We start from the raw sequence: 27,661 nt of genomic DNA, 5'->3' as shown, positions 1-27,661 counted from the left end.
CTGCATCACGGCCACTGTGTTTTTTCTGCCTGTAATGGGAACAATATGTGCGAGTAGGGGGTGTGCACCCTGCCTCCATGAAAGAAACCAAACAGGGCTGGAGAGCTTGTGCAGAGGCCCCAGGCTCCGACAGCTGCTTTACAGCTGTTTGCCTCTCTGCTTTCTCCTCCCTGCTTTCTTCTCCCTGCTCCGGTCTGTGAGAGCGAGCTGTGGGGGGCACGGAGGCAGCAGGCTGGTTTACAAAAGGTATTTATTGTGCTTGGTACACGGCTGGCAGCACAGCTTCGGTTACAAGGCTGCAGGAGTCTGCACGGCTCCCGCAGGCGCACGCTAGCAAAAAATGTGAGGGATGCTCGGCGGTCCCACCGTGAGCCCACAGCACCGGGGGCACCGTGTGGATGTCCCGCAGAGGGATGTAAGGCACTCTGGATAATTGGCTTTCTGCAGTCTCTTTGGTCTCCGTTCCCCACTGCTGAAGCTGTGGGGTTGAGCTGTGCAGCTCGGTGGGGCCGACCCGGCCCACGAGTTTGGGCTGGTGGTGAACGAAGGGGAAAACATCTGTGTTACAGCTGTGTGAAGCAATGAGGGTGGCAGGGCCTGGTCCTGGGATGCAAGACACCACGGACAGTCCCCCACCCAACCAGTTCCTTGCAGGAAAGGCTTTGCCTGCTCCTCAAACTGGCCTGATCCATGCCTGGTACTGTGCGCTCTGCACCTCCCCTACCATATCAATCACACACAGAAGCACCGCGCTGCCTCTGCCCCCTACAAGACCCCACTCCAAGGCTGCCTGTCCCTGCAGCAACAGCATGGTGTGGATCTGCCCTACATCACCCAAGCCCGCGTGGAGCTCTCAGCTCCAGCCCTGCCCCCCAAGTATGCAGACCAGCCCTGGGCTCAGCTCTCAGCCACTTTGGCTCCTGCCTGCAGTTCCAAAAGCTCAGCAAACGCGTGGTGCTATGTGAAGATAAATGATACAGAAAGAGGGGTAGCCCCGGCGCCAGTCTCTGCTCCCCTTCACCAGCCCAGCGTGATGCCCAAGGCAAGCAGCAGGGTTGCCAGCCTGACCCGGGGCACAGCTCCTCCAGCCGTGCCCTGCACCTCCCTCGGCACGTGGTAGACAATGACCAGCTTCTCCCCAACACCAATGGGGTCCGTCTCATCGCCCTTGTAGCAGCTCCGTCCCCCCAGGGGGCTCGCATGGGGGTCATCCTGCAGCAGGTCTTCAGCTGGATTCTCCGACCCGGCCAAGGCCACGTTGACCGACACCTCTCTTGTGCCCACGTCGTTGACGGCGATGCAGGTGTAGATGCCTTCATCCTCCTTGCTGAACTTGGGGATGGCCATGGTGCCATTCTTGAAGACCAAGAAGCGCTCCTGACTCTGTTTGACACGCCCAGATGGGGAGGGGCTCCCATCCCGCGCCACGTTGGGCCCATCGATCTCGACGCCTCGCCTGGGGGTCTGGATCCTCCAACGGATCTGGGGCAGGGGGCTGCCTGCCACGCTGCAGTGCAGGCTGAGGGTCAGCCCGTCGGGCAGCACCGTGTTGTCCAGCTTGGACAGATAGGTGAGCTGCACCGACGGGGCCACGCACTGCTGCGCCGGGATGTCGGTCACCGCGCGTCCCCGCAGCCGCCCCGGCGCAGAGCACAGCGTGGAACCGCCCTTGGTGAGGGACACCGAGGTGCTCTCAGCCCAGCGCTTGAGCCAGAAGAGCTTGCAGGAGCAGTTGAAGGGGTTGTTGAAGAGCTGCAGCTGGGACAGCGAGGGCAGTGGGTGGAAGGTGCCATCAGCCAGCGTGGTGAGCTGGTTGTCATTGAGCCACAGCGAGCGCAGCTCCGCCAGCGCCTGGAAGGCGTCCCGGGGCAGCCCGGCCAGCCGGTTGTTGTTCAGCTTGAGGATCTGCAGCCCGCTCAGGTTGCGCAGGTCCTGCCACGGGAAGGTGACCATCTTGTTGTGGCTCAGGTCCAGGTTCTTCAGCTCCACCAGCGTGGCGAAGGCGCCCGGCTCGGCACCGCCAATCTGGTTGTAGCCCAACCACAGCGACTGAACCTCGGGCACCTCGGCGAAGGCGCCGCGCCGCAGCCAGCCGATGCGGTTGGCCGACAGCGTCAGGATGGTGACGTTGGGGGACAGCCCCTGTGGCACCTCGGGCAGCTCCTTGTAGGCACACTCGGCCAGCAGGCGCCCGTTCTTCTTGGTGGAGCAGGAGCAGGGCCCCGGGCAGGCCAGCCCGCGGCACAGCAGCGCGGCGATGCCCAGGCAGCACAGCAGTGGCCCCATCCTTCCTCCTGGGGACAGATAGGGGACATCAGGGTGGCCATGGGAGTAAGCAGCATGGGATCTGTGCGTGCTTGCCAAGCACTAACAGGAATCATCCCTGCGATTATCCGCAGCGGTAATGGGGAATATTTGAAATAATCCCCACTCCGAGCAAGGCACGGGCTATGCCAATAGCTTTTGGCTATCTCCGTGATCCTAAACTATTTCCTTCCCGCTCCAGCTCGTCGACAAAATGTCCCCCTGCCCCAGGGCACTGTTTCCCTGCTCTAGGCATCCTGCATCCCCACGGTTTGAGGATGAAAGCTGTGAGCTCCGCGTTCCGCACTCCGCATTCCGACCTTCCCGCGCCTCTCCTAAAGCGCATCACCACCACCCTCTCTCCCACCCTCAGCCCTTCTCCCCTCGAAGCACCAACTCCGGGCCCCTCAGCCCTCCAACCAGCCGCCTGGGGGCCGCTGGAAGTCCTGACGTGCTTTCGGCTGCCGAGGGCAGAGCTAACTCCTTGCTGGCCTAGAGCTGCGGCCGCAGAGCAGCGCGCAGGCTGCGCTGCGCGGGTCCCACTGCGGAAGCAGTTAACTCAGCGAGGAGCTGGCAGCCAGACCCCCTTTGTCTCGGCTCCGTGCTGCTGCGGGGCAGGAGGGGAAAGGGTGATGGGCACCGAAATGCCGCACAACTATTTGATTATTTTGTAGAAGGGGGAGGGGAAGAGGTGGGAAGGAAGGGGGGGGGGGTGGTGTGAGCCGTGCTGCTGCAACAGGGTGCGCGCAGCGGGCCCCAGCCTGCAGGGAGAAGCCACTACCGGGGGCCTGGCGGCACTAGGGGGTCCCCTTCGGGGTGCTCCGTATGGTGCGTGCGCGGATCGGCCCCGCGCAGGATGGGTGCGCGCACGGATCCGGCCCCGCTCAGCACGGCCGCGCACCGCGGGTCCCCCCGCTCCCCATCCCGCTCCCCCTTCCCCCTCACTCCGGTTCCCGACAGCTCTTCCCGGGGCGGCCGTGGGGGGGCCCGTTCCCTCTCCCCTCCGGCCGGGCCGCGGTAGCCGGGGGCGGTGCGGCGGGCGCATACCAGCGCCGTGAATAACATCCCCCCCCCTCCCCTCCCCGGGCAGCCCCGGCCACCCCTCCTCGTCGCCCCGTCACCGCACCGCTGCTTTTCCGGGGACAGAGCGCCCGTCTCTCCCTGCCGCGGCTCCGGGCTGGCGGCTGAGGCTCTCCCTCGGCCCGCACCCGGCTTCTCCTCCCCCCTCCCGCTCCCCCGGGCCCTTTTGTTTTCCATGGCACCGACCCGCTCCAGCTTCTCGCCTCGCAGAGGACCGCAGAGAGGGAAAAAAAAAGCCATACACACACAGGAGGCCCCTCCTCCCCCCCGCGGCCCCACAGCTCCCGGCCCCAAAGGTCTGGGAGGGGGGAAAAGAGGGAGCAGCGCAAAGAGCTCCCAACCCCGTCCCTTCATCCGGGGGGGGTCGTCCCGGAGCACCGCTCCCAGTTCGGTGGGATACGCATCGGGGTACAAAGCATCCCTTGCTCTGTGCCCTAAGTGTCGTCGTAGTCGCCGCTCTCCCCACCCCCCTCGAACAAAATGGGGCTGCCGAACCCCGCAGGACCACCCCCCCTCACCCCCCCAAGCTCCGTCCTGCGGGGAGCTCCAGCGCTCGGCTGAGTGAGCTGACACAACCGAGGCCGTGAGCAGAGTTAAAAATAGTGCGGGGCGATGGGATTAGCGGGATCGGAGCGGGTCACTGGGGGGCTCGCAGCGGGACCTCCCCGTCCACCTTCGTCCCCGCATGATATCGGGGTCAAACTCACCGAGCTGTGGGGCCGAGCGTCCCAAGCTCGCACTGACCCCCATCTGCCAAACCCCACCCCCCCGCGGGCTGTGACTCCACCGTGGGGTGAGCATCTGATCACCATCACCCACGGGCACGTCCCGCTCCACTCAGGGCGGGTGGCACGGCTACGGGTTAATGCCTTCGGAGTGGACGAGCCACCCCGCTGTGCCCCCGTTAACCCTTTCGGGGCGGCACCGGCCTGGAGAAACGTCTATGGGATGCGGGGAGGGGGAGGGATGCGGAGCTCCGTCCTTGTGCCTGCGGGGACCTGGTGCTAATGAGCACCCTCCCGAAAAGGAGCAAATGCGGGAGCAATCCAGGACCGGGAGGCAGCTCGTTGCCGCGAGATTCCCTGTAGATGCTTTAGGAGGGGAAATCTATTACCCCCTCATTAAAGGGAGGCAGAAATGATTGTTCTTTTGCTGTTCCTCGTGTATTCCTAGGCACGAAACTCAATTAAAGTGTATCCGCAGATGGGGATTTGTCGGTGCGCGGTGGGGTGAGGGGGCTCTCTGCTTTACGCGTGTTTTTAAAAGCCGCTGCAAACACCTGGACTGTCGGAGCAGAGCCTTAACGGAGAGGATTTGGGGGATTCGGGGAGGGGGGGGTGGGGAGACACACCTCCTCCTGCCCCCTCGGTGCTTTGTCTGCCTTCATCCCGTGCCGTAGGAGAAAGATGCAGAGCCAGCAGAGCCGGACTTAAAATAGAAAGCCGCGCTCCGGAGCTGGAGAATCGCGTGGCTGAGGGAGGATGCGGGTGGATGCGGGGTGGGCTCGGGGTGGCTCCCAGTCCGCCGGCAACGGGGGCTGAGGGTTGCTCATCCTCTCCCACCCCCCCCACCATGCCTCTCCCCGGTCCCCTTCACGTGGGCGAGGTCGGCTGCAAGCTCTGCTCCAGATAAGGGAGGCAATCAAAGGCAGCCTTAAATCTTCCCCACGTAATCGTGGGCTTAAATCACTCGTGGGGCGAGAGCAGAGAGCTCCAGGTTCATAAATCCAGCCCGACGGCACCGGGCACCTTCACGGGGTGGGGGACAATTGGGGACCCGGGGCTGCAAAGCGGTGCGGGGATGTGTGGGTATGGGGACGCACACAGCAAGAGCGTGTGCGCGGGGAGGGGACGTGCGTGTGCTTCGCGTGAATTTGTGCTGAGCACACTCACCGTGCTTGTGCAAACAGCAGGCATGCCGCGGCTATCGCTGCTTCTCACCCGCGCGTGCGCTGCGTTTTTAATACGGTGCACGTCTATAGGGCGTTTTAGATGCGTGTGTGTGGATAAATATACCGTGTTCCTGCACGCTCTGTGCGCAGAAATAAGCACGCGTAGGCAGCTTTGCGTCTCTCCCGGAGCTGCAGGGCACAGCACCGGAGGGGGGGGGGGGGGGGGAGGGCACAGGGAGGGGGGTAGGGGGCCCGGCTGCAACCCCCACCACCCCTCCAAACAAGCACGGAGGCGGCTGCACTTTCAATCCCTTTTATTGAATCTTTCACAGACAGAAGGGCGCAGAAAGGCGCCCGCGGCTCTCTCCAGCCCCGGGACTACCCGGGGAGGGGGGGGCGGAGGATGATGGGGGGGGGAGAGGGGGGGGGAGGCGTCCCCTCTCCTCCCTATGGGGCTGGGGGTGGGCATGGACACCGGACCCCGCCCGCCCGCCAGCAGCACGGGCTCGCCTACGGCACAGACACTTGCTACAAAGCTACTCTACCCAACACACATCGACGGGCACCGGGGGAACCGGGGGAGGGGGGAAGGGGGAGGGGAGGGGTTGGGGCGAGGGGGTGTGGGGGGGTAGGTGGTCGGGCCGCCCCCGTAGCCCCGGAGCTGTCCACCCCCGCCGGGTGCTGAACGATGCCGCACCGGGAGCGGCGGGGAGGGCTGAGCACAGGCTCGGAGCCCGGGGAACGGTTTTGGGGAGGGGAGGGGGGTGAGTGGGATTTCGGGTATTTGATTTTCGCCGATCGGCATTTTTGTTTTTATTTGATATATATAATTTTTAATCCTCTTTTCGTTTTTTTTCGTTCTTTTCCTTCAAGCGGACCGAAAATAAGGGCAGAGCCGTGGGTCCGGGAGGGAGGGGGACGGGGAATCGTTGCGCCGCAGCGGCAACGGGGATCGATCTGAATCTAAACGGAAACGAAATTGGGGGATCAACGTCCCCCTCGCCCCCCCCGAACCCGAACCCCTTTCCCTTGGACCTGCCGCCTGGAGGAGGAAGAAGAGGAGAAAGAAGGACGCATGGGGCGGAGGGGGATTTTTTCCATCTCTCCCTGCTCCTTCCACGGAGGAGAAGCGGCAGCCTCCCCGAGGGGCTGGGGGGGCTGGGGGGCAGCGGGGATCGGGGCGGGGGGGGTTATTGGGGTTTCAGCGGGGACGCTGCCGGTAGTTCCCGTTGATCTCCTGGGAGATGGTGACAGCCTCGGCGCCCAGCGGCAGCTTGTCGCTGTACTCGGAGCGCACCTCAAACTCCTCGCCGTTGGCTTTGGACTGCGACTCCGCCATGGAGCTGGCTGCTACGCTCTCCTCCCGCTCCAGCTCCGTGGTCCCCTCGGCTTCTCCCCTCCTCCTCCGCCTGCCTCCTTCGTCATCCTCCTCCTCCTCCTCGTCCTCTTCCTCTGCATCCCCTTCCCCCACCTCGCTGGGGTTGTAATTCTTCTCGGACTCCAGGTAGGAGGCGCGGGGGTCGAAGTCGGCAGCCATGTGCTTCTCCATCTGGTCTGGGTTCTGGGCTTTCATGATCAGCTTGTAGGTTTTGCCCTGGTATTTGGAGAGGAGGTGGCACCACGTGGCACCCATCAGGGGGAGGGTGGCCAGGAGCAGCAGGAAGATGCTCACCACCACAATGATGATGAGAGAGGGGATCTCTTTTTTGGTGGTGAAGACCACTTGGACCTGGCAGTCCTCCCCCAGGTAGGTGAGGCACACCGAGTAGTTGGTGCCGGGCTTCAAGCCCTGGAACCAGTACGAGTTCACTCCTTCCTCGATCTTGGACCACTGCACCAAGGCGTGGCCACGGCTGCTCTCCTGGCACAGGTAGAGCATCCTCAGGTGCACCTTGTCGGGCTGCACGTAGGTGGGCGTCAGCTGCACCCGGGCGTCGCGCTCCGACACATCCAAGGCGATCACGCCCAGGTCGAAGGTGTGCTGCTTGAAGTCACCGCTCTGGTTGAAGGCATGGTTGGAAATGTATCTGCTGGTTGGCATGGAGCCACACTTCTTCTCAAAGGGAGGAAGCTGGAAGGGGACATTTCCATCTCCCGTGGGCTCCATCCCAGCCGCTGAGGATGGTTGGCTCTGCCGGGTGGGGCTGAGGGGTTTGCTTCTGTCATCAGATGTGAGCACGCTGTTCTTCGCTCCCTTGGCTCCAGGCTTCTTGTCACCTGGCTGTGCTTTGGCCCCCGTTGGGTCCCGGCCGGGCTGCAGTGGGTACTTTTGGGATCCAGCCACAGCCACATTGACCGAGGTCTGGTTGCTCCCCATTTCGTTGGTGGCCAGGCAGGTATAGGTGCCCTCTTCCCGCTTGCTCAGGTGAGGAATCACCAGCGTGCCATTCTTGAAGACCAAGAAGCGCTCAGGGTCCTGCCTGGGGGGATCCTTCCCTGTGCTCTCACTGGGGCTGCCGCTGAGCTCCAGGGTCTGGCTGGAGGTGCGGATCTTCCAGCTGATGTCGGGCGGTGGAGTGCCCGTCACGGCGCAGTGCAGCGTCAGGGTGAAGCCATCAAAAAGCTCCGTGGTGTCCAGGTTGGGGTAGTAGGTAAGCTGCACGGAGGGTGAGGTGCACTGTGTGTCGGGGATCTTCCCCACCGGCACCCCACGGAGCTGCTCCGGGAGGCTGCAGGTGATGGACCCCTTCTCCGGGATGGAGATGAGCGTGCTGTCCATCCACTTCTTGAGCCATTGGAGCTTGCAGGAGCACTCGAAGGGGTTGTTGTAGATTTGCAGGTGGGACAGGGAACTGAGCGAGTCGAAGATGCCTTCAGCGAGCGTGGTGAATTTATTGTTGTTGATCCGCAGAGACCGCAGGTCCTTCAGGGTGTGGAAAGCTCCTTGGGGCACCACGGCCATGTGGTTGTTGTTCATCTTGAGCAGCTGGAGGGCGCTGAGGTTGTAGAGGTCCTGCCAGGGGAAGTCCACGATCTGGTTGTGGCTGATGTCAAGGTTCTTCAGCTGCACCAGGATGGCGAAGGCGCCGGGCTCGATGGCTCGGATCTCATTGTGTGCCAGCCAGAGGGACGTCACCTGGGTCACCTCCACGAAGGAGCGCCGCTGCAGCGCCGTGATCTTGTTGGCCGACAGGCTGAGGGTGGTCACGTTGGAGGGCAGCCCGGTGGGCACCACCTGGAGATCCTTGTAGGCGCAGTCGGCGAACTGATGGGCGTACTTATCCACGCAAGCGCAGGGCTCGGGGCACGCCTGAGCTGAGCCCAGCAGGGCTGCCAGCCACAGCCACAGCGCCGGGGCCATGTCCCCTGCCAAGGGACACAGGGGCTGGGTGGGTGCCCACCCCGTTCCCTGCCGCCCGGAGAGAGGTGGCGGGGACTCGCCCCATTGTCTGCGCCCGGCCCCCCGCAGCATCCCCGCCCGCCCCCTCGCTCCTTCTCCTCTCGGCTTTCTTTCTTATTGCTTCTCCTCCCCCAGATCTCGTTTTCTTCCCTATTTTTATTCTATTTTTTCCGATTTCTTTTTTTTCCCCTGTTCTTTCTTTTTTTTTTTCTTCTTCCTCCTTCCACCCTTCTCTCTCCTCTTCACTTTTCTCCCTTCCTTCTCCCTCTACTTTTCCCCTTCGCTATTTCCCCTTTCCCCCGTCTCTCCCCATTTCCCCCCATTTCTCCCCGTTCCTCTTCATTTCACTCCCTTTCCCCCCACTCCCACCCCCAGCCCTACCGCACCGGGAGCTGACCCCGCACCTTACCCGCTCCTAAGTGCCGCTGAGCAACACGCAGCTCTTCTCCCCTCCGCTGCCGCTCCTCCGCATCCTCTTCCCCAGCCCCGTTCCCCGCAGCCCGGAGGCGCCCAGAGGCGACGGTGGGGGGCTCGGCGTGCCGGGGGCACCCCGCACCTCTCCGGTCTCGGAGCTGCGCACCGGAGCGGGGCCGGGCGGGCACTGGGGCTGCGGAGCCGAGAGAGGAGGGAGGAATTAGCATTTCTGCCAGCCTCCCCCTCCGCACGGCCGCCCCCTTCCCATCCCACCACCCACCCACCGCCGCCTCACCAAGCCCCGCAGCCGCTCGCAGAACCCGAAAATAACGCAAAGAAACGCCAAGAAGCCCCCTCCCCGGCGAGCAGCGGTAAAACCCGCAAGCACTCAGCATCAGCTGGTATGAGGTCTCCCCTCCTTCCCTCCCCACCCCGCTCCCGTCGGGGCAAAGTACAGAGCCGGGACGACCTCGCCCTTTGGGAATCGCCCGTGTTCTGGCACCGGTGCTGGAGGAGAGGGGGTGGGGGATGAGTCCAGACCGGCCGCTCCCCGGGGACTGGTCCCCTTTTGCGTAGTCCTGACTGAGTGGGGGGAGCCTTAAACTTGAAGGCAGACGTGTTCCCCCCGACATGGGGGTCTCTTCTCCCGGCCCTGCCCCTCCATGAGAAACACGATGAATAATTGATTTTGTTAGCGGGATCGATTCCTGCCTTCCTCCATCTCTCCCTGTGTTCCTCCATCCTCCCCTGTATCCATCCCTTCATCTCTCCCTGCATCCCTCCTCCACCCACCCCTCTGCCACGGGTCCTCCAGCCCTTGTGGCTCATCCCACTCCTCCTGGGAGCTCCAGGGGTGTGGGCTGTCAACCCGTGGGGCCTCACAAGCAAAGGAACATTCTCACCCCCCTAACCCTCCAAGCTGGGATCCCAGCCCCTCATCCACAGCCCACCCTGATGCCACAGGGATGGCATGCTCCCTGCGGGGGGGCAGCAGTTCAATGGGGCAGAGAGGGAACGAGCCTCACCCTTGTAGGGCCTCCAAGCCCCCCCAGCATGTCCCATCCCGGCACAAGTTTGAACCAGTCCCACCAGCATCCCCACCCTGCCCTGGTGAAGGAAACACGACACGTACCACGACGCTCCCACCCGAGGACGGACTCCGTTTTATTCCCCAGCACCAGCGAGGCCCTGACAACGCTCTTTCAGAAGCAGCAAAGCAGCTTGGGCTGAAAGGACGGCGGCGTGTCACTCCTCCTGCGCCCTGGCAGCAGATGGCCTCGGTGTGGCAGCAGCCAGCCCTGCGTGTGGGGACGGCAGCGGAGCCAAACAGCTGGCCGGGGCAGGGCTGAGAGCATCTCCAGCATCTCTGGCTGCGGTGGGGCCGAGACGTGACTCACTGCTTTCCCATCTCGCTGGCTGGTAGCCCAGCATGCCCTCACCCCCAGCGTGACACTCTCGCAGGCATCAGCAAGCTGCAGCTCGGGGAATTACGGCATCACAGGCTCGGAGTTGAGTTTTATAGGCTTTATTATTATTATTTTTTTTCCTGTGTTGCTCACTCTGAACGCCCAGATTGTCAGCTGGGATCTGGGCTCCAGGGTCAAGACGCGGGGATTTGAGGCTAGCAGGATGCTCTCAGGTGCATTAAAGTAGGTTAAAATGCCACAAGGATGTGGCCAGCACCAAGAGGATGCTTGCTTTCTGCTGCAGCTGCCGCCTGCTTCACTTTGCTAGCTCTTCCCGAGATGCCTTCATTCATCATGCACGAGGAAAAAACCCAAGTGTCCCAGATCTGGCTCCCAGACACATTTAGGGAGCGCTGGAGGCTGCACTCTGTGCTCAAAATGGGTCACAGCTGCACACGGAGGGATGGATGATGCCACTGCGCCTCAGTTTCCCATGGGGGAGAGGGCCTGGAATGAGATCAGAGCTTGGAGTTCTCCTCCAAGAGAAGACAGAGGTGTGGATGCGTGGATGGATGGATATGTGGATGGATGAGTGGGTGGCTGGGTGGGCAGAAGGACAGAGGGATGGGTAGGAGGATAGTTGGATGGAAGGATGGATGGATACATGGATGGATGAACGGATAGGCAAGCAGATGGATGGATGAGTACAGAGATGGATGGAAGGATGGACAGATAATTGGATGGACAGATGGATGAATAGATGCACGGATGGGTACATGGGTGAATAGATGGACAGGTGGGTGGATACATGGACGGATGGATGCATGGATGAGTATAGAGATGGATGAAAGAATGGACAGATAACTGGATGGATGGACGGATGAATAGATGCATGGATGTGTTCATGGATGGCTGGACAGACGGCTTCAGAGCTTTCAGCCTGCTCACACCACCTCAGCCCCAGACAGCTGACTTTTCATGCCCCTAAACATGTGAAAAGCTGTGCTGAGGGCCAGATCCTGGTGTTGACCAATGCAGTGGTTCCCATGGTGCGGGTGGGAGCAGCCTCCCAGCTGGAGGAATCACTGGTTCAGTGAGGGCTTGCTGATTTACAACCCCTAATGTCCGACTGCTGCCTGGAAGAATCTAGGGGAGGAACCCTCCCTATGCTGAGGCACTGGTTGTTTAAGGAAAAGAGCAAGTCCTGGGTTCTTCATCTTTTAGCCACATTTCATCTCCTTTCAGGTCAGGTGAGGGTATCAAGTCTGTGTGCTGGGAGCATGGCTGGGGGTGATATGGTTTTATATCATCCTCCTCCAAATATTTAACAGAACCCCGGCTACCCTATCCTCAGTCTTGGTGGCCCCTGGGATCTAAACCTGTTTTGCTGTGAAGAGATACACATTTAATAGAAACACCTAACCCAGTTAACCTCTTTCAAGCTCGCTGGAGCAAATACTCCCCTGCCTTGGACCTCCCCCCACCCTGGCCATCCAAGCTGAGTGATCTCGCAGGCTATAATCAAATGCAGAGGAACTGGCCCTTTGGCTCTAATTAGTTTTGCATGAGTGTTGGGGGAAGAAATCCATTTTCATAAACAGAAAGGATTTATGCCGCTCTTTCTTGCCTTCCTTTTATTTTTTTTTTCAACCAAGTCCCAAAGCTCTTTGCTGAGGGCTAGCAGGGAGTCGTTTTATGAATGGTTTAGATTGAGCAATGCATTATTAATAACAGCCAATCGGGCAAGCAGCGTATTATATATCATTTCAGGAGCTACGTTTAATTCGGGGGAGTTATTTATTGCTCTCACAAAAGAAAACCCTCTTCTTCTTCATACCTCGGCCTGAAGGTTGGGTGGAAGAGCTTGGGAGTGGGAACTGGTGGCACGTCGGGGGTCCCCTCCCCCCCCAGCTCGGGCTACCCGGGAGCCGGATGAGCGAGTTTAAAGACGGCAAATGCGTCTCCCGCGGACCATTGCCCCCGCTATTGTTTTACAAAGCTTTGATGGGGCCGAGTGACAGCCAACAGATGGGTCCGGCTCTGCGCCCGCCGGGCACAACCCTATAGAGACACTGGAGAATCCCCAGGGCGAGCGAGACGCGGATTCCCCTGCTGCAAAGGGAGGGGCTGTTGGGGGTGGTCCTGGCCAGCCAGGGTGCACGAGTGGGTGCACACGCGTGTGCCACAAAGCGCGTGCCCGAGCGGCTGTACAAAGGGGACATCTGGTGGCGGCTGTCCCGCACTGCGGGGAGAGAGGAGGAAAAAGGGATCGGGATATGGTCTGGAAACAACTTTATTGAATAAAAAGAAACTTCTGCACGAGGATACAAAAGAATAATGATGCAAAAGGAAACGCTGCCGGACGCTCAGCCTGCCAGCAGTGATGCTGCTGCTGGTGGTGGGGCGATGCCAGCAGAGATCCCATCTCACAGCCTCTCCCTGGCTGCCAGGCTGCAGCACCAGAGCTCATAGGCAAGAATTTCATCAGAAAACTGTTTTTTGTTTGTTTGTTTGTTTGTTTGTTTTCCAGATGGGAATAATCTTTCCAGAGATCTCTGTGATAATCTCTATGGGGCAACGGAGGGGCTCGAGCACCGCTGTCTTATGGAAAGAAGCGCTACCAGCGATGGTTGGAGCAGTTCTCCCTGCAGCAGTGTGAGGTTTGTCTTATCTGAGCACAGCCTGAAGCTTACGTAGGAAAAAACAGTTTAAAAAGTGGGGATCCTCCTCCTCCACATCTCCACCTCCATATGTCCAACTCCGTATCTGAGAGGAAGTCCTGCTCCTGTCAAAGCACTGCTGGAGGGTGATACCAAGGACGGTTTCAGGCTCCTATATCGTTTAATCCTTTAATTCATTCTCAGAGCTCGAGCTTGAGATATCTCTGTGTCCAGAGCTGTCCCTCTGACCCTGGGGATGTTGCCAAGTGGATCCCTGGCTCCAGGCAAATCTAAGGGGGCTTTGCTGCCTTCCAGGGCGGGGAGGGAGGTGGGCAGCTCAGCAAGCAGGGTGGTCTGACGTCACGCTCATCACTGTCTCCTCCTCACTGTCCTCCGAGCTGCAGATGATGATGCTGCCATCCTCTGCGGAGGGAATGGGATGGGGATGAAGCTCCAGAGGGCAGAGCCTGGGCTCCTGATTGCTCTCATAATGGAGGACCCCAAAATGACCCACCTGCATCCCGAGTGCGGCTCCTGCTGGCCTTGGAGTGGTGGATGTGGCCGTTGTGGCTCAGTGCAGAGGTGCTGGGCTCCCCTCTGCTGTCCCACTGGCTCGAGCTGGGCTCGCCGACATCCCTCTCCAGCTTCAGCAGCTTGGGTGAGATCTGGCTGCTCCTCTCCACGTGAGAATGGCTCCGCTTGGACCGCGTGGTGGCTTGGGACACCTGCACAGGGGACATCAGGCAACGGGGTGGCTCCTCCGGGTCCCAGAAGCTCCCGATGGGTGCTCCTTACCATGCTCATGCCCATATCAGCGAGGCTGATGGTGAAGGTGGGCACGACGTCCTCGCTGCTGCGCTGTGGGGGCTCCTCCTGCTGTGCAGAGAGCGCAGAGAAACGGTTAAGGGGAAGCTGGGAGTTGCTCTGTGGGATGGGGAAGGCATGCAGAGAGGGGTAGCAAGGAGGGACAGGGCACAGAAGTCTCACCAGGTTGTTCTCCAGGGCCACCTCCACCACGGGGACCGGCTGGGAAGTGCCACCTGCAAGAGAGAGGGCAGGGCAGCAGCCTGTGGTGTGGAAGGAGGGCCGAGGGGCTTTGAAGCCTTCAGGGACACACAGAGAGCGAACGGCACAGCTGTCCCATCATGGGGAACAGTGACGCAGGGTTTGGGCATCACTGTAGGGGGAAGGTGATGAGCACCGTGCGCTCGCCGGCCACCACATCTCACCTTGCAGCCCCTCGATGCGCTTGGCCAGCGCCTGCAGCCTGGTGTGGCACTCGGCGAAGTCCTCGTGCAGCACCAGCTCCCCGACCGCCACCGGCCGCTGCCTCCGCAGCTCCTCCAGCGCATCCTTGACGAAGGGCTGCATGTCCATCACCTCCTGCTCCGTGGCGTACAGCCCCATCTTCTCCACCAGCCTCTCGCCCGCCTCCATCCTCCGCAGCGCGGCCTCCACACGCCTCAGCTCCCCCTCCAGCTCCCGCCGGCCCCGCTCCTGCCTCCTCTCCACCAGCGCCAGCAGCTCCTCCTCCTCGTGCCGGATCAGCCTCACCAGCTGCTCCACGCGCTGCCGCACCGACTCCCGCACCGCTCTCCCCGCCGCCTCCAGCCGTGCCGCCTCCTCCCGCAGCGCCGCGTGCGATGCCTCGAAGCCGCCCCGCTGCCGCTCCAGCTCCTGCCCCAGTGCCGCCAGCTCGTCCCGCCGCCGCTGGATCTCGACGCGGATGTCGCAGTAGAAAGGTGAGTGCTGGGCGTCCAGCAGCGCGCAGGAGCAGCACAGCGGCTTCTCGCACTTCCTGCAGAAGATGCTGGAGAGGAGGAGGAGCGCGATGTTGGGACGGCGTTTCTGTCTCTCCCCCCTCCCCCCCCCCCCCCAGCTATGATTTCCCCTCCTGCAGGGATGCGTTGCTCACCTGGTGACGTGGCCCTGCTCGGTGTGCCCGGGGCTGGAGCAGAAGAGGCTGCACGACTTCTTGGTGCCCTCCAGGAAGCGATGCGCCGACTCGGCCCTCAGCTCCTCCACCTTCCTGGCCTCGTGGCTCCTCTTCTTGAAGAACCACTGGTGGTCCTCAAAGCAGCCCGGGCACAGGAACTCCTCGCACTCCGAGCACCACACGGCCGCCGCCTCCCGTCGGCAGCGGCTGCAGCTCAGCCCCCCATCGTTGATCCGCCGGTAGACGCGCAGCCGGGCCTGCAGGCTGGCAAACAGCACGTTGTCCACGTTGGGGATGCCGTCGGGCTGAGGGATGGGAGCCTGGCACACGGGGCACTGCCCCACGGGTTTGTTCTCGCTCAGGCAGCCCAGGCACAGCGTGTGCAGGCAGGTGAGCAGCTTCAGGTTGGGCGATTCCTGCCGGCAGCCCTCGCACAGCACGAATTGGAAGTCATCCTCCCCCTGCGGCCCGGAGGGTCCAGGAGCGGTGCCTGGCTCCTTGGAGGCAGCGGATGGCCCATCTGGGTGGGAGGAGGAAGAGGGAGAAGTGGGGCTCCCCACAATGGGCTCTGCGCGTTCGGGATGTTGGTTTCCAGGTTACACTTAGGGCACGGGGAGGATCCAAGTGTGCCAATGGATTTTTTCCTTTCACTTTTGCTCCTTCCGGAGCTTGCCGTGGGGGGACACAATGCTCAAATCGTGTCCCCGCCGCACGGCTCCCTAGTCCGGGGTGCTCCCACCAGCCCCGTCCCAAAAACCTCTCACAGCCCCCCCCAGCCCGTCACGGAGCCCCATACAAAGCAGGGTGCTCCTCCTAGCCCATCTCCCCCCCACATTTTCCGTACCTCCCCCCCCCCCCCAGAACAGTTCTGCACCCCAATTGCGCCCCCGTCGCTCCCACCCCACGCGTGCAACCCACCCGCGGAGCCCTCCTCGTGGGGGTCCCACTCTACCTATCCTCCCCCTTCCCTCCCCCCCCCGCCCCCAGCCCACCTCCCCCCGCAGTAAAAAGCGGGGACGGGGGACCCCTTTACCTTCTTGAGGCCCGGGGGTCCGGGGGGTTTCGGGGCTGCCGGGCATGGCGAAGCGCCGGGCCGGGGGCTCTGGTTTCGTTTCTGCAATCCGGAGTGGGGAGGAGGAGGAGCTGGGGGAGGGAGGAAGGCGGGATGATGGGAGGGGGCGGGACGGGACGAGGCCGGGACGGGGCACGGTGCCGCAGGGGTCCCACGTCCTTCTCGCCCCTTTCCTGTCATCCCCCTGCACTGGGAGGGGGATCTCGCGTGGGTTGGGTGCTGCTGGGGGTGGGGGGATGCCGGTACCCACAGGGTGATGTTATGGGGGGGGGGGGGGGATGCAGACACTCACAGGACGATGCTGCGGGGGGGATGCAGACACTCACAGGGCGATGCTGCGGGGGGGATGCAGACACTCACAGGGTACCACCCCCTTTTGTCGGCTGCCGAGATGGAGGAGCGGTGTTTTGTCGGAACGGGAAGGCCGCGTGGAGCGGGATTCGCTGGCAAAAAAATATCTATTTCCCTATTTCCGTGGGGCTGCGGGACCTTCCGGACGCCCCTTCCCCCCCACCGCCCCCCACCCCGAGGTATGTGCGCGGCAGAGAATGCGGTGCTCTCCGAGGCCGAGGGAGCTCTACCAGAGCAGCGCCCGAGCCGGAAAAACTCACCCCGCCGTGAGCCCTGCGTCCCTGTGCCGTCACATCCACATGACGGGTGGACCAGGAAGCGCCGGCAGCTCCCTCCTTCCTCTCCGCAGCATCCTCATCCTCATCTAGGCACCGCAGTGAGGATGAAACCCCTCGGCCCCCGGCCCGGCTGAGGCTCCAGCAAGGAAAACCCGGACAGCGTTGCTTTGTTGCAGCACGGCTGCTGGTTTTTATTCTCCCGGCGTTGCGTGTCTCAGCAGGGAGAGATGTTCAGCAGGTCGGGATATCAGGCTCTTCCCTTGGGGGATTTTGATCGCTTCCAGCAGTCCAGCATCGGGCTGTACGGTGCACAGAAGGGCTTCTTCTCCTTCGGAGCCGAAGCAGATCCGCTGGGGCCGGCCAGGAGTGCTGCAGGTGAGTCCTGAGCGTAGAGTGGAGATGCTGCTGTCCGCTCCTCCGGGGCTTCCTGCAGGGTGCTGTGCTGGCTGGGTGCTCTTACTTGGGGTTTGCTGGTGGGTGCACATTCCCTGTCCCCCTTGCAGACTCCTCCCAGGGCTGGCTGTCGTGGATCTGCCATGGGATCGTCACCTCCTTGGTCTTCCTACTGATGCTCCTCACCTTCCCCATCTCGGCCTGGTTTGCCTTGAAGGTAAGGGAGGAGAGCAGGTGAGGAGCAGGGTGACATCCCGTGCTCTGTGTGCAGGCAGTTCCTGGCGTATTATTGCTCAATGTGTCTCTGTGTCCCATCCCTCCCCCCCCCCCCAGATAGTGCCCACCTATGAGCGGATGATCATCTTCCGCCTGGGCCGCCTCCGTGAGCCGCAGGGCCCCGGCGTGGTGCTGCTGCTGCCCTTCATCGACCACTGGCAGCGTGTGGACTTGAGGACACGGGCTTTCAACGTGCCCCCCTGCAAGGTGAGCATCCCAATAGGCATCCCAAAGAGCCAGAGCCTACCCTCATGGTGAGCCAAGGAGCCCTCGGGCTGGGAGGCTCCCACACTTTGGTCAGTGGATGTTCCCAACTAGAAGCATCTCCAAAACATCAGCCCACATCCAAATGTCATTAACAGCTGGAAGCTCTCATTCAGGGTACCCCAAATGACCCCCTTAGTAAAGAGATGGGAGAGGGGACCATCCCTTGGTCCCATGCACAAGGCTTGGGGTGCAGCGGGGCAGACCCTGACCCCATCTCCCAGCTGATCTCCCGGGACGGCGCGGTGCTCTCCATGGGTGCTGACGTGCAGTTCCGCGTGTGGGACCCCGCGCTGTCCGTGCTGGTGGTGAAGGACCTCGTGGCTGCCACTCGTATGACGGCACAGAGCGCCATGGCCAAGGCCATGGGGAAGAAGAGCCTGCGGGAGATCCAGGGGGAGAAGCTACGCATCGGGGAGCAGCTCCTGGTACCCCTCGCCCCATGTCCCAACCAGCAGCACACTGAGCTGTGGGGTCTGTGGCCTCCCATCACCTCTCTTCCCTTCTCCCTGCAGCTGGACATCAACGATGTGACCAAATCCTGGGGACTGGAGGTGGACCGCGTGGAGCTGACGATGGAGGCGGTGCTGCAGCCCCCCCGGGACGCCCTGCTGGGACCTCTGAGTGCCATACCCCCCGTGCTGGAGGGCCCTCCCCCACAGCTGCCTGCCCACCTCCTCGGCAGCACAGAGGCAGGTAGGAGTGCTGTGCTGCGTGGTGTCCCCGCCGTGTGCCCCATAACCTTTGAGCCCAGGGGCTGTACGAGACAGGAGCCAAAGTCCTGCAGCTAGCACGGCCCCGTGAGCACAGCACAGATAGGATGGAGGTGGCTCAGGTTTGGTGTGGAGAGCTTTTAGGAGGGGTGGGCACGCTGGGAGGTGGCAGCGAGGTTTTTCCTCAGGTGCTCTGAGTCACGGGGATGGGAGGAAGGTGCACGTGTTTGCTCAGGTCCCTGCTCATTCCTAAGAAGGAAAAAAAAAGTGCTTTGTGGTTGTCAGATGTGTCATCCCTTCAGGAATCTCGGCTCCAGGGAGCTGGAGGGGACTGGTGGAGGCTGGGGGGAGGAAGTGCTGCGCTGGTGGGTCCGTGCGGTCCAGCAAACTCATTCTGAAGGTGTCCCCCCATTCCTTCCCTTTGTCCCAGAAGACAGCGTGGGGGCAGTGGGTGAAGTGGACCCCCCCAGGAGGAGGCCCAGTGCAGCCGAGCTGCTCTCAGCTGTGGAGCCTGTCCTCTCTGAGACGCTGGTGAGCCAGGTGGGAGCATCCTACCAGGTGGACATCATCCTGCCCGGTGGTGCCCGCAGCACCTTCTTCATAGACCTCTCCTCAGGTGGGGTCCTGCAGTGGGGTGGGACGGTGTTGGTGCCCTACGGGATGAAAATGTGGGCTCCCAGCTCACTCCTCTCCCTCTCACCCCATCTGTGTCCCACAGGCAGCGGGTGGGCTGGCTGCGGCATGCCCCAGAGCAGCCCTGACGTGGTGCTGGAGGTGGCGGAGGAGGACCTGCAGGAGCTGCTGCTGGGCGAGCTGCGGCCCCTGGCTGCCTACATGAGCGGGAGGCTGAGGGTGCAAGGCGACTTGCAGCTGGCTCTCCGCCTGGAGGAGCTCTTCAAGGCTGTGAAGCTGCACAGATAGAGCACGCGTGTCCCTGTGTGTGCGTCTGTAGGTGGGGGTCAGTGGGGACCTGTGCTCCCTGCGGGGTGATGGGAGGCAGGTGGAGATCTGAGCGGGGTGCAGGAGGTGCTGGCGTTGGTTTGTTTCTGCATGCGTGCTGTGTGAGGTCTGTCTGCGTGGTGTGCGTGGGGGCTGCGTCCAGCCACGTATCCGTAGCTCTTTATTTTGTCAGCTTCCTTTCCATCCCAATAAACACGCCCTGAGGGCAGCGACAGGCTGACGGGTGCTCCCTCCATGCCCTGCTGCACTGAGCCGTGCCTCAGTTTCCCCAGTCCTACCGTCCGCGCGCGGATGCTCAGCACCCAGAGTTTACAGCACCGGCCCAGGGTGGGGGTACCCCATCTGGAGGTGTCCCTCTTCAGCGAAAACCCTTTTAGGGCTGCCACCCCTTTGGTCGTGGTCTGCACTTGGCAGTGGTCCCGTAGTCACCAGTGGGATGAGGATGGAACAATACTGGGATGGAGAGGAGCCACCGTGCAGCCCCGCCCAGGGAAATGCCTTCCGGGCAATAGTCAGCATAGGGCCTGCCCCGGGGAGGAGTCTGCAGCTCCGGGAAACCGAAACTGAGCGGTGGGAGAGGAGGGGGGGGGACTCCTGGGGCTGTACCACGCCATGGCCGGCCTCGAACCCGCGGCCCCGGTGAGCTCCGGCCGACAGCGGGGGGTGGGGGGTGGGGTAGGGCGGGGGGAGGCAGCGGGATGTGCCCCGACGGGGCGGTGGGCACGGGGCTGTGCCGGGACCTGCTGGGGGGGGCTTTCATCCCTTCAGGCACATGGAGTGGGGGCGGTGGGAGTGCGGGGCGTCGGCAGGGAGGGGGGACGGGGTGGCAGGGGGGGCTATGGGTGCACCCCACCCCATCCCCAGCTCGTGGGTGCCACGCTGCCAGCGTGTGCTATGGGGAAGGGGAAGTGCTGAGTGAGATCCAGCACCACGCACGTAGGAAGCGGGCCGCTCACCTGTGCCCAGAACGGGGGTGCTGAAGCTCTGTCCCCTCCCTTCCCCCCACTCCCCCCTCCCCCACCACTCCAAGCCACTGGAGGACGACTTCCAGTTCGTGCTGTGCGAGGGCTGCCGGCAGGAATCGCCCAACCTGAAGCTGCTCACCTGCCTGCACACGCTGTGCCTGGGCTGCCTGAGCGAGAACAAACCCTTGGGGCAGTGCCCCGTGTGCCAGGCTCCCATCCCTCAGCCCGACGGCGTCCCCGGCGTGGACAACGTGCTGTTTGCCAGCCTGCAGGCCCGGCTGCGCGTCTACCGGCGCGTCGTCAGCGGGGCCGGGCTGCTGTGCGACAACTGCGGGAGAGCCAGCGAGTACTGGTGCCTGGAGTGCAAGGAGTTCCTCTGCACCAAGTGCTTCGAGGCCCACCAGCGTTACGTCAAGAGGGAGAACCACGAGGCCAAGAGGGTGCAGGACATCAGGGTGGGATCGCTGCAGGAGTTCCTCGAGGGCACCAGGACGACCGGCAGCTCGTCCTGCCCCATCCCGACCCACCAGAATCAGACTCTAAGGTAGGTGTCCTGGGCTGGGAGCTTCTTGTCGCTGATCTTTGGGCTCAGCGAGGTGGTTCTGCGGTCACGGAATCAGAGGTTCACAGTATGGCACAGGTTGGAAGGGGCCCTCGTTCCCACCCTGCTGTGAGATCAGCTCCCGTCCACAGGCTTGGGCCCCTCCACGCCCCTGCGCAGCTCCTGGCGAGTAACTCCTCACCTTCTCCCCCCCTCACCCCCACAGCATCTACTGCAAGCAGTGCTGCCGAGCGGTGTGCTGCATCTGCGCGCTGCTGGACGCCGCTCACAGCGGGCAGCACTGCGACGTGGGCACGGAGGCACGGCTGCGGCGGGACGAGCTGGCGGCACTGGGGCAGGAGCTGGAGCGGCAGCGGGGCGGCTTCGAGGCGTCGCACGCGGCGCTGCGGGAGGAGGCGGCACGGCTGGAGGCGGCGGGGAGAGCGGTGCGGGAGTCGGTGCGGCAGCGCGTGGAGCAGCTGGTGAGGCTGATCCGGCACGAGGAGGAGGAGCTGCTGGCGCTGGTGGAGAGGAGGCAGGAGCGGGGCCGGCGGGAGCTGGAGGGGGAGCTGAGGCGCGTGGAGGCCGCGCTGCGGAGGATGGAGGCGGGCGAGAGGCTGGTGGAGAAGATGGGGCTGTACGCCACGGAGCAGGAGGTGATGGACATGCAGCCCTTCGTCAAGGATGCGCTGGAGGAGCTGCGGAGGCAGCGGCCGGTGGCGGTCGGGGAGCTGGTGCTGCACGAGGACTTCGCCGAGTGCCACGCCAGGCTGCGGGCGCTGGCCGAGCGCGTCGAGGGGCTGCAAGGTGAGATGTGGGCACGCTGCTCCGTGGGGAGGGGTGGAGGCTGAAAGCTTGGGACCGTGAGCCAGCAGTGGCCAAGAACACCAATGGGATCCTGAGGTGCACTAAAAAGAGCGTGGCCAGCAGGTCAAGGAAGGCGATCCTCCCCCTCTGCTCAGCCCTGGCGTACTGCGTCCAGCTCCGGGCTCCCCGGTACAAAGCAGACAGGGATCTGATGGAAAGAGTCCCGGGGAGGGCTATGAAGATGATAAAGGATGTGGAACACCGCCCTTATGAGGAAAAGCTGAGAGACCTGGGGCTGTTCAGCCTTGAGAAAAGAAGAGGGGATGTGATCCACGTCTATAAATACCTATATGCATACCTGTGCAAGCTGGGCTGGGAGCTGCTTTGGCAGGGGGGTAGGACTCAGTGGTCTCTAGAGGTCCCTTCCAACCCCTACAGTTCAGTGATTCTATGTTTCTGTGGCGGTGATCGCTGCCCTTGCTCTGAGGTCAGGATGCCACACTGCTTTCCTCGCTGGCAGAGCGATGTTGGTCTCGCTCTCTCGGCATGCAGCCAGCCCCCGGCTGCAGCTGTAAGGGGAGAGACAACGGTGCCTTGGGCTGGGGGAGGTGATAGGCATCCGGCAGAGCAGGCAGTGGGCAGGAGGGGTCAGGGACATCCTCTCGAACAAGTGTAGCATGCACGCGTGTCCCTGGGCCCCGGTGTGCAGCCATCCACTGAGCGCTCTGTCCACGCTGTCCTCACTGAGCTCCCTCTCCTGCTCCCTTCAGCCCCGCTCCCCGCGGCACGTCCCACTGTCCCCCAGCAGGACACACCATCCGAGGATGACAGCACCCCAACCCTTGACCTCCAGCCTCAGCCCCACAGCCCAGGAGGAGATGCACCCCCCCTGCTGCCCATCCCCACCACGCAGCAGGATGAAGGAGCAAAGGAAGGCTCAGCATCGCCTCTCGGTGCCGCTGGGGATGCCACGTCTCCCCCCAAGAGCCTTCAGGCCTCCATGGCCACCCTGCAGGAAGATTTTGGCTTTTGGGCCAGGGCACACCTGCAGCACACAGACGAGCTGCTGGGGGTCACCACCTGCCTGCTGCGGGCTCAGTGCAGGCTGAACAAGCACCTGGTGTCCCTGTCCCACGGCGTGCGCACCATGGCCCGCTCCCTCAGTGCCATCGCCTCTTCCATGGGGACAGTGCTGCAGCCAGGACCTCAGGGCCCCCCATCTGTGCACACCTTACAGGACCCGCCAGACCTGAGCTGGCCCTCGCTGCCCTCCAACCTGCTGGGTTTGTTCTGCCCCAGCACCTCGCAGCAGAGTGAAGGGGAGCAGGGTCCTGCGGCATCTCCCCCCGCTGCCAGGCCCCCATCACCCACACCCCCCAGCCCAGTGCTGGAGGAGGAGCAGCCCAGCAGGGGCAAGCGAGACTGGAAGCACACTGCTGGCCTCAGGAAGCGGAGGAAGAAGTGAGGGGAAGCAGCGTGGCCTTTGCGGTGCCACGATGATACTCCAGGAGGATGCCGTGAGGAACGGGCTCCGTCTGCAAACCAGGACACCTGGGAAACCCATGGGAGATCCCTCTAGGGACAAAGCTGCCCGCCTCACCTGCTGTGCCAATAAAGTCCTCCTGGGCTGATCGTTTGTCTTTTACTGGTGTCGCAGCCCAAAAGGGCCCTCCTGAGAGCTTCCTAAATTGCGTCCCACTTCTCTCCATGTTTCAGCATGTCCATGGCCACAGCCCCAGCAGTGCTGGAGAGCACAGGAGTGGTGGGGACATGGGGCTGGTGGGATGGCATGTCCCCAGCTACCGAATCACTGTGCGATGCTACCAATGGCCTTTCCAGCTTGCTGGCACACATGGGCAGCTCTGCTGAGGTCAGCTGGGCGAGCAGGCATTTTACCAGGTCAGACTCACGGCTTGAGTTTGGCCTCTGCAGCGTCTCCCAGTGGGGCTCAGGGCTACCCACAGCTCTGGCATCCCCGTGGCAGCAGAGGGGACGTGGTCCCCGCAGCCACCCGCACCTCCTGCAGGGGGCTTTGCGACACCCATCGCTCTCAGACACCTCCAGCACTGCTCACCCTTCTCATCCCGCTGTGTTCTTGTTCTTTCAGAAGCTGCCCCTGCTCCAGCCACCACGAACAACTCCCACCAGGTGAGATTTGCTCTCTGCTCACACCCCAAGCCCTCCCGAGTCACAGGGTTCCCCACGACATCTCCAAGCACCTCCGTATTTATCTATTGACTCCACCTCTGCCCCCTGCCCCTGTTGGTCCCATCTCAGACCCAGAGTGTGCTATGGACCTGGGTTTGCTCACCAAAGCAAGGTGTGTGGTGGGACCATGCAACATCATGCCTGCCTCGGTGTCGTTGCCTCGAGGTTGTTGCCTTGGGTTCAAACTAGCAGCTTGTGGATCTTCAGCCTTTCCTTTGGACCTGTGTGGTTGTGCTCTGCTGGCAAAGGACATCCCTGGCCATGCAGGGATGCTCACTGGGCTCTGCTTTGCCCACTTAGGTCCCACTGACCTCCACCCCTGCCAAGAGAAGGAAAGACGAAGGCACCATCACGCAGCCATCCCCTGCAAAGATGATAAAGGTTGAGAAGGGTGATGACGAGTGGAGCACACCAGCAGTGCCACAGGAACCAAACAGCTCGCCCCAGCCCCGGCCCAGCTTTTCTGCACCCACTGTGGCTGACCCCAAGGAAGGCAGCTTGCTGAACAGCATGCCGGACAGCAGCGATGAGGTGCACAACTCAGGTAAGCGATGCTCCTGCAGGTGTCAGATGGATTCTGGGGGGTGTCAGCATCCCCAGAGGGTTTTCAAGAGGACACTCACATCCCAGTGCATCATCTTGTTCAGATGGTTGCTCCCCATCCACGCTGCTGGCTGGCCAGGGCACCTCTGCACAGCTGATGATGCTGACAGAGGGTCTGTTGGCCCTTGTGCTCACTGCAGGGTTAGACAGCTCAGTGTCCCAGAGGTGACGTGTTGTTTCTCTCTGGGCAGATGACGACCTTCTCAACTTGGGCAGCGATGAAGAGGACAGCATGGATGAGGAGTTGCTAGTGAGTCAAGATCCTGAGAGCCAAAATACCTCTGTCAAAACCCTTCAGTTCTGTGATAGCCCCATCTTTCCTGTCATCTTAGAGCAGGAAGTTACTTGGGAAGTTTCCAAGTGGGGCACTCCAAGTCCTTCAACATACAGTTTGAATAGATCCCTTTGGTCACTTCCAGGACACACGAGCACCCCAAGCTACTATGCTGGTTCTTCCTGAGACATTTATTAAAAGCCAGTTGTTTTCTCCTCCAGGATCCCAGTCTGCTAGACGATTTCAACGGTATGCTCGAGGACAGCACCAGCAGAGACAGCCCACACCTTCCCATCCACTTCCAGAACACACTGGATGTGGGACAAGGATCCGTGGTCTTCTTTGACCTTAAGATTTGGGGTAAGGCCCTACGTGGGAATGTCTTCTGCAATGAGTGTGCTGTGTTGAAGCTGGCTTAGATTCCCGCGCGTGGCATTGTTGCTGTTGATCTTTTTGGGTGGGCAGAAGTTAAGATGTTTGGTGAGGTAGTGGCACAGGCTGCCCAGGGAGGTAGTGGAGTCACTGTCTCTGGAGGTGTTCAAGAAAAGTATAGATGTGGCATTGTGGGACGTGCTCTAGGGTGGTCACAGGTGTGGAACTGCATGATTTTAGTGGTCCTTCCAACCTTAATGATTTTATGATTCTACGAACTTCAGACATTTCTGCCATAGCCTTGGCGATGTAAAAGAGAGGACAATCTCTTGAGCCCCTAAGAGATTTGCTTTCATGTTTTGAGAACAGGCAGGGGGCTGTTAAAGTCCAAGGGACTCAATGTTTTATTTCCTTGCTGAATAAGAGGCTAATTCTGCCCGTTCTTCCTCTCTCCTTCTCTTTTGCTTTCTCCTCATCCTCTCCAGAAAATGAAATCATTCAGATGGCAGTGGTTGATAAAGAGAAAATACTCTCAGTCCTCATTCAGCCCACGATATGTTTGCCCAACTCGATGGCCAAAACTAATGGTTGTGAGGTGGGCCTGAGGGATCTGCTTGGCCACCTCAGCACCATCCGTAGGCCCATCCTGGCTGCCTTTGGTTTCTGGTCACTGCCCCTTCCCACCCTCCTGAAAAATCTGACGGCCATGGGCAAGAAAGAGGAGTTCTTCTCCACGGTGTATGGCTTTCTGGATGTCCTGCCCCTGATAAAGGAGAAGGTCCCCAAGGAGGAGAGCTGCACGCTGAAGAACTTGGCCAGCAAATTGCTGTGGCGCGACCTCAGCAACTGCAGCACCATGGAAAGCGCCAGTGCCATGATGGACTTGTGTGATGTTCTGGAGATCGACCTGGAGAACAAACCCAGGCAGCTCCTCAGGCCTGCCAAGCTGGAGTCCTTCATGTCCCTGCAGCCTTTGCTGGACAAGAGGCTGCTCAGCTGGCCCTCGGCCCAGACGTTGGCTTCCCACGGCATCGGCCTCCCCGAGCTGCACGCCTGCTTCACGTGTGACCCCGCCGGGGGCCTCCGCAGGATGTGTGCCTTGGTCAATGCCCACCGGCATCCCTTCGAGAAGAAGGTCCGCCACCTCAGCAAGGTCAAGGCTTACTTCCAGCAGCAGCCAGCAGCAGCCAGCAGCGAGGCCTCAGCACACGGCTTGCTGGAGGCCATGAAGATCAAGAAAGACTGCTGAAAGCTATTCCAAGCCAAACCCACTTCATTATCCTGCTTGGTATGCAACCCACTTATGGGGTATGAACGCCCTAAGGGAGCACACAGGATGGTGCTCTCCAAATGCAGTGCCAGCCAGGGCATTGCTTGATGGTCTAATATGCTTAATTGCTCTTTCTGTGTATGCGTGCGGATGAAATACATCGGTTCTCTATTTTGACACCTGCTTCAAGTACGTTGCTTTACTCCCCATTGCCACGTTTGGCCTGGAGAAGAGGAGGCTCAGGGAGACCCTTGTTCAGTACAGCTCCCTGAAAGGAGGCTGGGCAGTGGTGAGCGTCGGCCTCTGCTCCACGTAACAGTGACAGGATGGGAGGTGGTGGCCTCGAGCTGTGCCAGGGGAGGTTCAGGTCGGGTATTAGGAAATATTTCTTCTTTGAAGGAGTGATAATGCATTGGTACAGGCTGGCCAGAGAGGTGGTGGAGTCACTGTCCGCCGAGGTGCTCAAGAACCGTGGAGCTGTCACACTGAGTGACGTGGTCTAGAACAGTCACAGGCGTGGGTTGATGGTAGGACTGGATGATCTTATTGGTCTTCCCAACCTTAATGATTATATGAATCTATGGTACCACCAGGGAAGCACCAAGGGGGCCTGCAGATGCCCCCCACGTGCACGGGCACACAGCCCCAAGCCCTCCTCAGCGTCCTGCTTGCACAAAGCCACATTCAGCCCCAGGTTACACTCCCAGCTCTTGCTCTCCTCCTCAAACCACAGCCTCTAGCACTAGGAAGCTCACAGGGTCACAGCCATGCCCAGAGAGCTTTGGTGCCCCACCTCCAGAGGTGTCCAAGGCCATGGACGGGGCCCTGGGCAGCCTGAGCTGGTGGGGGGCAACAACTCTGTGCAGCAGTGCCAGGGCCTCACCACCCTCTGAATAAAGAATTTCTTACTAACGTCTGACCTCAATTGAGCTTAAAGGCAATCCCCCTTGTCCTATCACTCACTGTTAGACCAATTAATAAGTTGCTTTTGCTTGTAAGCTGCCTTCAAGAACTGGAGGTCGGTAATGAGGTCTCCCCAGAGCCTTCCCTGAGCTAAAAGCAGCCAAGATAACTATCTACACCTGACCTGTAAACATTATCCCCAGTTAGTAAAGATATAAGACATCTCCAGACCTGAATCTGCCCTTAAATACTGGAGGGAGCGGGGGATTATAGCTTGAAATGCTTCAGAGGAAGGTCAAGACTTGTGCCCATCTTTCAGACAGGTCTTGCAGGGTGCATGGTCTGGAGGTGGGACACAGCCCCTTGTAGATCCTGCTCAT

The 27,661-nt window shown here is 61.3% G+C and overlaps 5 protein-coding genes across 7 annotated transcripts; 2 read left to right on the top strand and 3 right to left on the bottom strand.

Moving 5' to 3' along the window:
* Window positions 1-233: 233 nt before the first annotated feature.
* On the bottom strand, window positions 234-3,581 carry ISLR (immunoglobulin superfamily containing leucine rich repeat). Of its 2 annotated transcripts, none has more exons than XM_065733618.1 (2): window positions 3,571-3,581; window positions 234-2,294 (listed from the first exon to the last, which is right to left on the bottom strand). In XM_065733618.1, the coding sequence occupies exon 2, from the start codon at window positions 2,284-2,286 to the stop codon at window positions 1,018-1,020; it is 1,269 nt and encodes a 422-aa protein (XP_065589690.1). In that variant the 5' UTR covers window positions 2,287-2,294; window positions 3,571-3,581; the 3' UTR covers window positions 234-1,017. The 2 variants fall into 2 exon arrangements, with proteins under 2 accessions (XP_065589690.1, XP_065589689.1); XM_065733617.1 differs by lacking the exon at window positions 3,571-3,581 and adding an exon at window positions 3,431-3,501.
* Window positions 3,582-6,123: 2,542 nt separating this feature from the next.
* Window positions 6,124-9,208, bottom strand: ISLR2 (immunoglobulin superfamily containing leucine rich repeat 2). Its single transcript, XM_065734293.1, has 2 exons — window positions 9,025-9,208; window positions 6,124-8,581 (listed from the first exon to the last, which is right to left on the bottom strand). Exon 2 carries the CDS (start codon window positions 8,574-8,576, stop codon window positions 6,477-6,479), a length of 2,100 nt encoding a protein of 699 aa, XP_065590365.1. The 5' UTR covers window positions 8,577-8,581; window positions 9,025-9,208; the 3' UTR covers window positions 6,124-6,476.
* A 3,734-nt stretch (window positions 9,209-12,942) lies between these two features.
* PML (PML nuclear body scaffold) lies at window positions 12,943-16,110 on the bottom strand. The gene is made up of 7 exons (XM_065734218.1): window positions 16,065-16,110; window positions 15,011-15,551; window positions 14,325-14,905; window positions 14,083-14,135; window positions 13,891-13,971; window positions 13,610-13,820; window positions 12,943-13,518 (listed from the first exon to the last, which is right to left on the bottom strand). Exons 1-7 carry the CDS (start codon window positions 16,108-16,110, stop codon window positions 13,433-13,435), a joined length of 1,599 nt encoding a protein of 532 aa, XP_065590290.1. The 3' UTR covers window positions 12,943-13,432.
* A 790-nt stretch (window positions 16,111-16,900) lies between these two features.
* STOML1 (stomatin like 1) lies at window positions 16,901-19,386 on the top strand. 2 transcript variants are annotated; one of them, XM_065733615.1, is made up of 7 exons: window positions 16,901-17,107; window positions 17,236-17,342; window positions 17,459-17,608; window positions 17,890-18,093; window positions 18,181-18,361; window positions 18,812-18,994; window positions 19,097-19,386. In XM_065733615.1, the coding sequence occupies exons 1-7, from the start codon at window positions 16,960-16,962 to the stop codon at window positions 19,297-19,299; spliced, it is 1,176 nt and encodes a 391-aa protein (XP_065589687.1). In that variant the 5' UTR covers window positions 16,901-16,959; the 3' UTR covers window positions 19,300-19,386. The 2 variants fall into 2 exon arrangements, with proteins under 2 accessions (XP_065589687.1, XP_065589685.1); XM_065733613.1 differs by having other exon boundaries at window positions 18,809-18,994.
* Window positions 19,387-19,397: 11 nt separating this feature from the next.
* On the top strand, window positions 19,398-26,555 carry LOC136046823 (protein PML-like). Its single transcript, XM_065733608.1, has 8 exons — window positions 19,398-19,977; window positions 20,369-20,847; window positions 21,071-21,651; window positions 23,759-23,799; window positions 24,160-24,403; window positions 24,654-24,712; window positions 24,958-25,096; window positions 25,594-26,555. Exons 1-8 carry the CDS (start codon window positions 19,951-19,953, stop codon window positions 26,355-26,357), a joined length of 2,334 nt encoding a protein of 777 aa, XP_065589680.1. The 5' UTR covers window positions 19,398-19,950; the 3' UTR covers window positions 26,358-26,555.
* The last annotated feature ends 1,106 nt before the right edge of the window (window positions 26,556-27,661 follow it).

Source organism: Cyrtonyx montezumae, unplaced genomic scaffold (assembly GCF_038088225.1).
Source record: "Cyrtonyx montezumae isolate F1298 unplaced genomic scaffold, pur_monq_1.0 scaffold_17, whole genome shotgun sequence".
In the NCBI taxonomy this organism is placed as follows: domain Eukaryota; kingdom Metazoa; phylum Chordata; class Aves; order Galliformes; family Odontophoridae; genus Cyrtonyx; species Cyrtonyx montezumae.
This window is presented reverse-complemented; position numbering and strand designations above follow the sequence as displayed.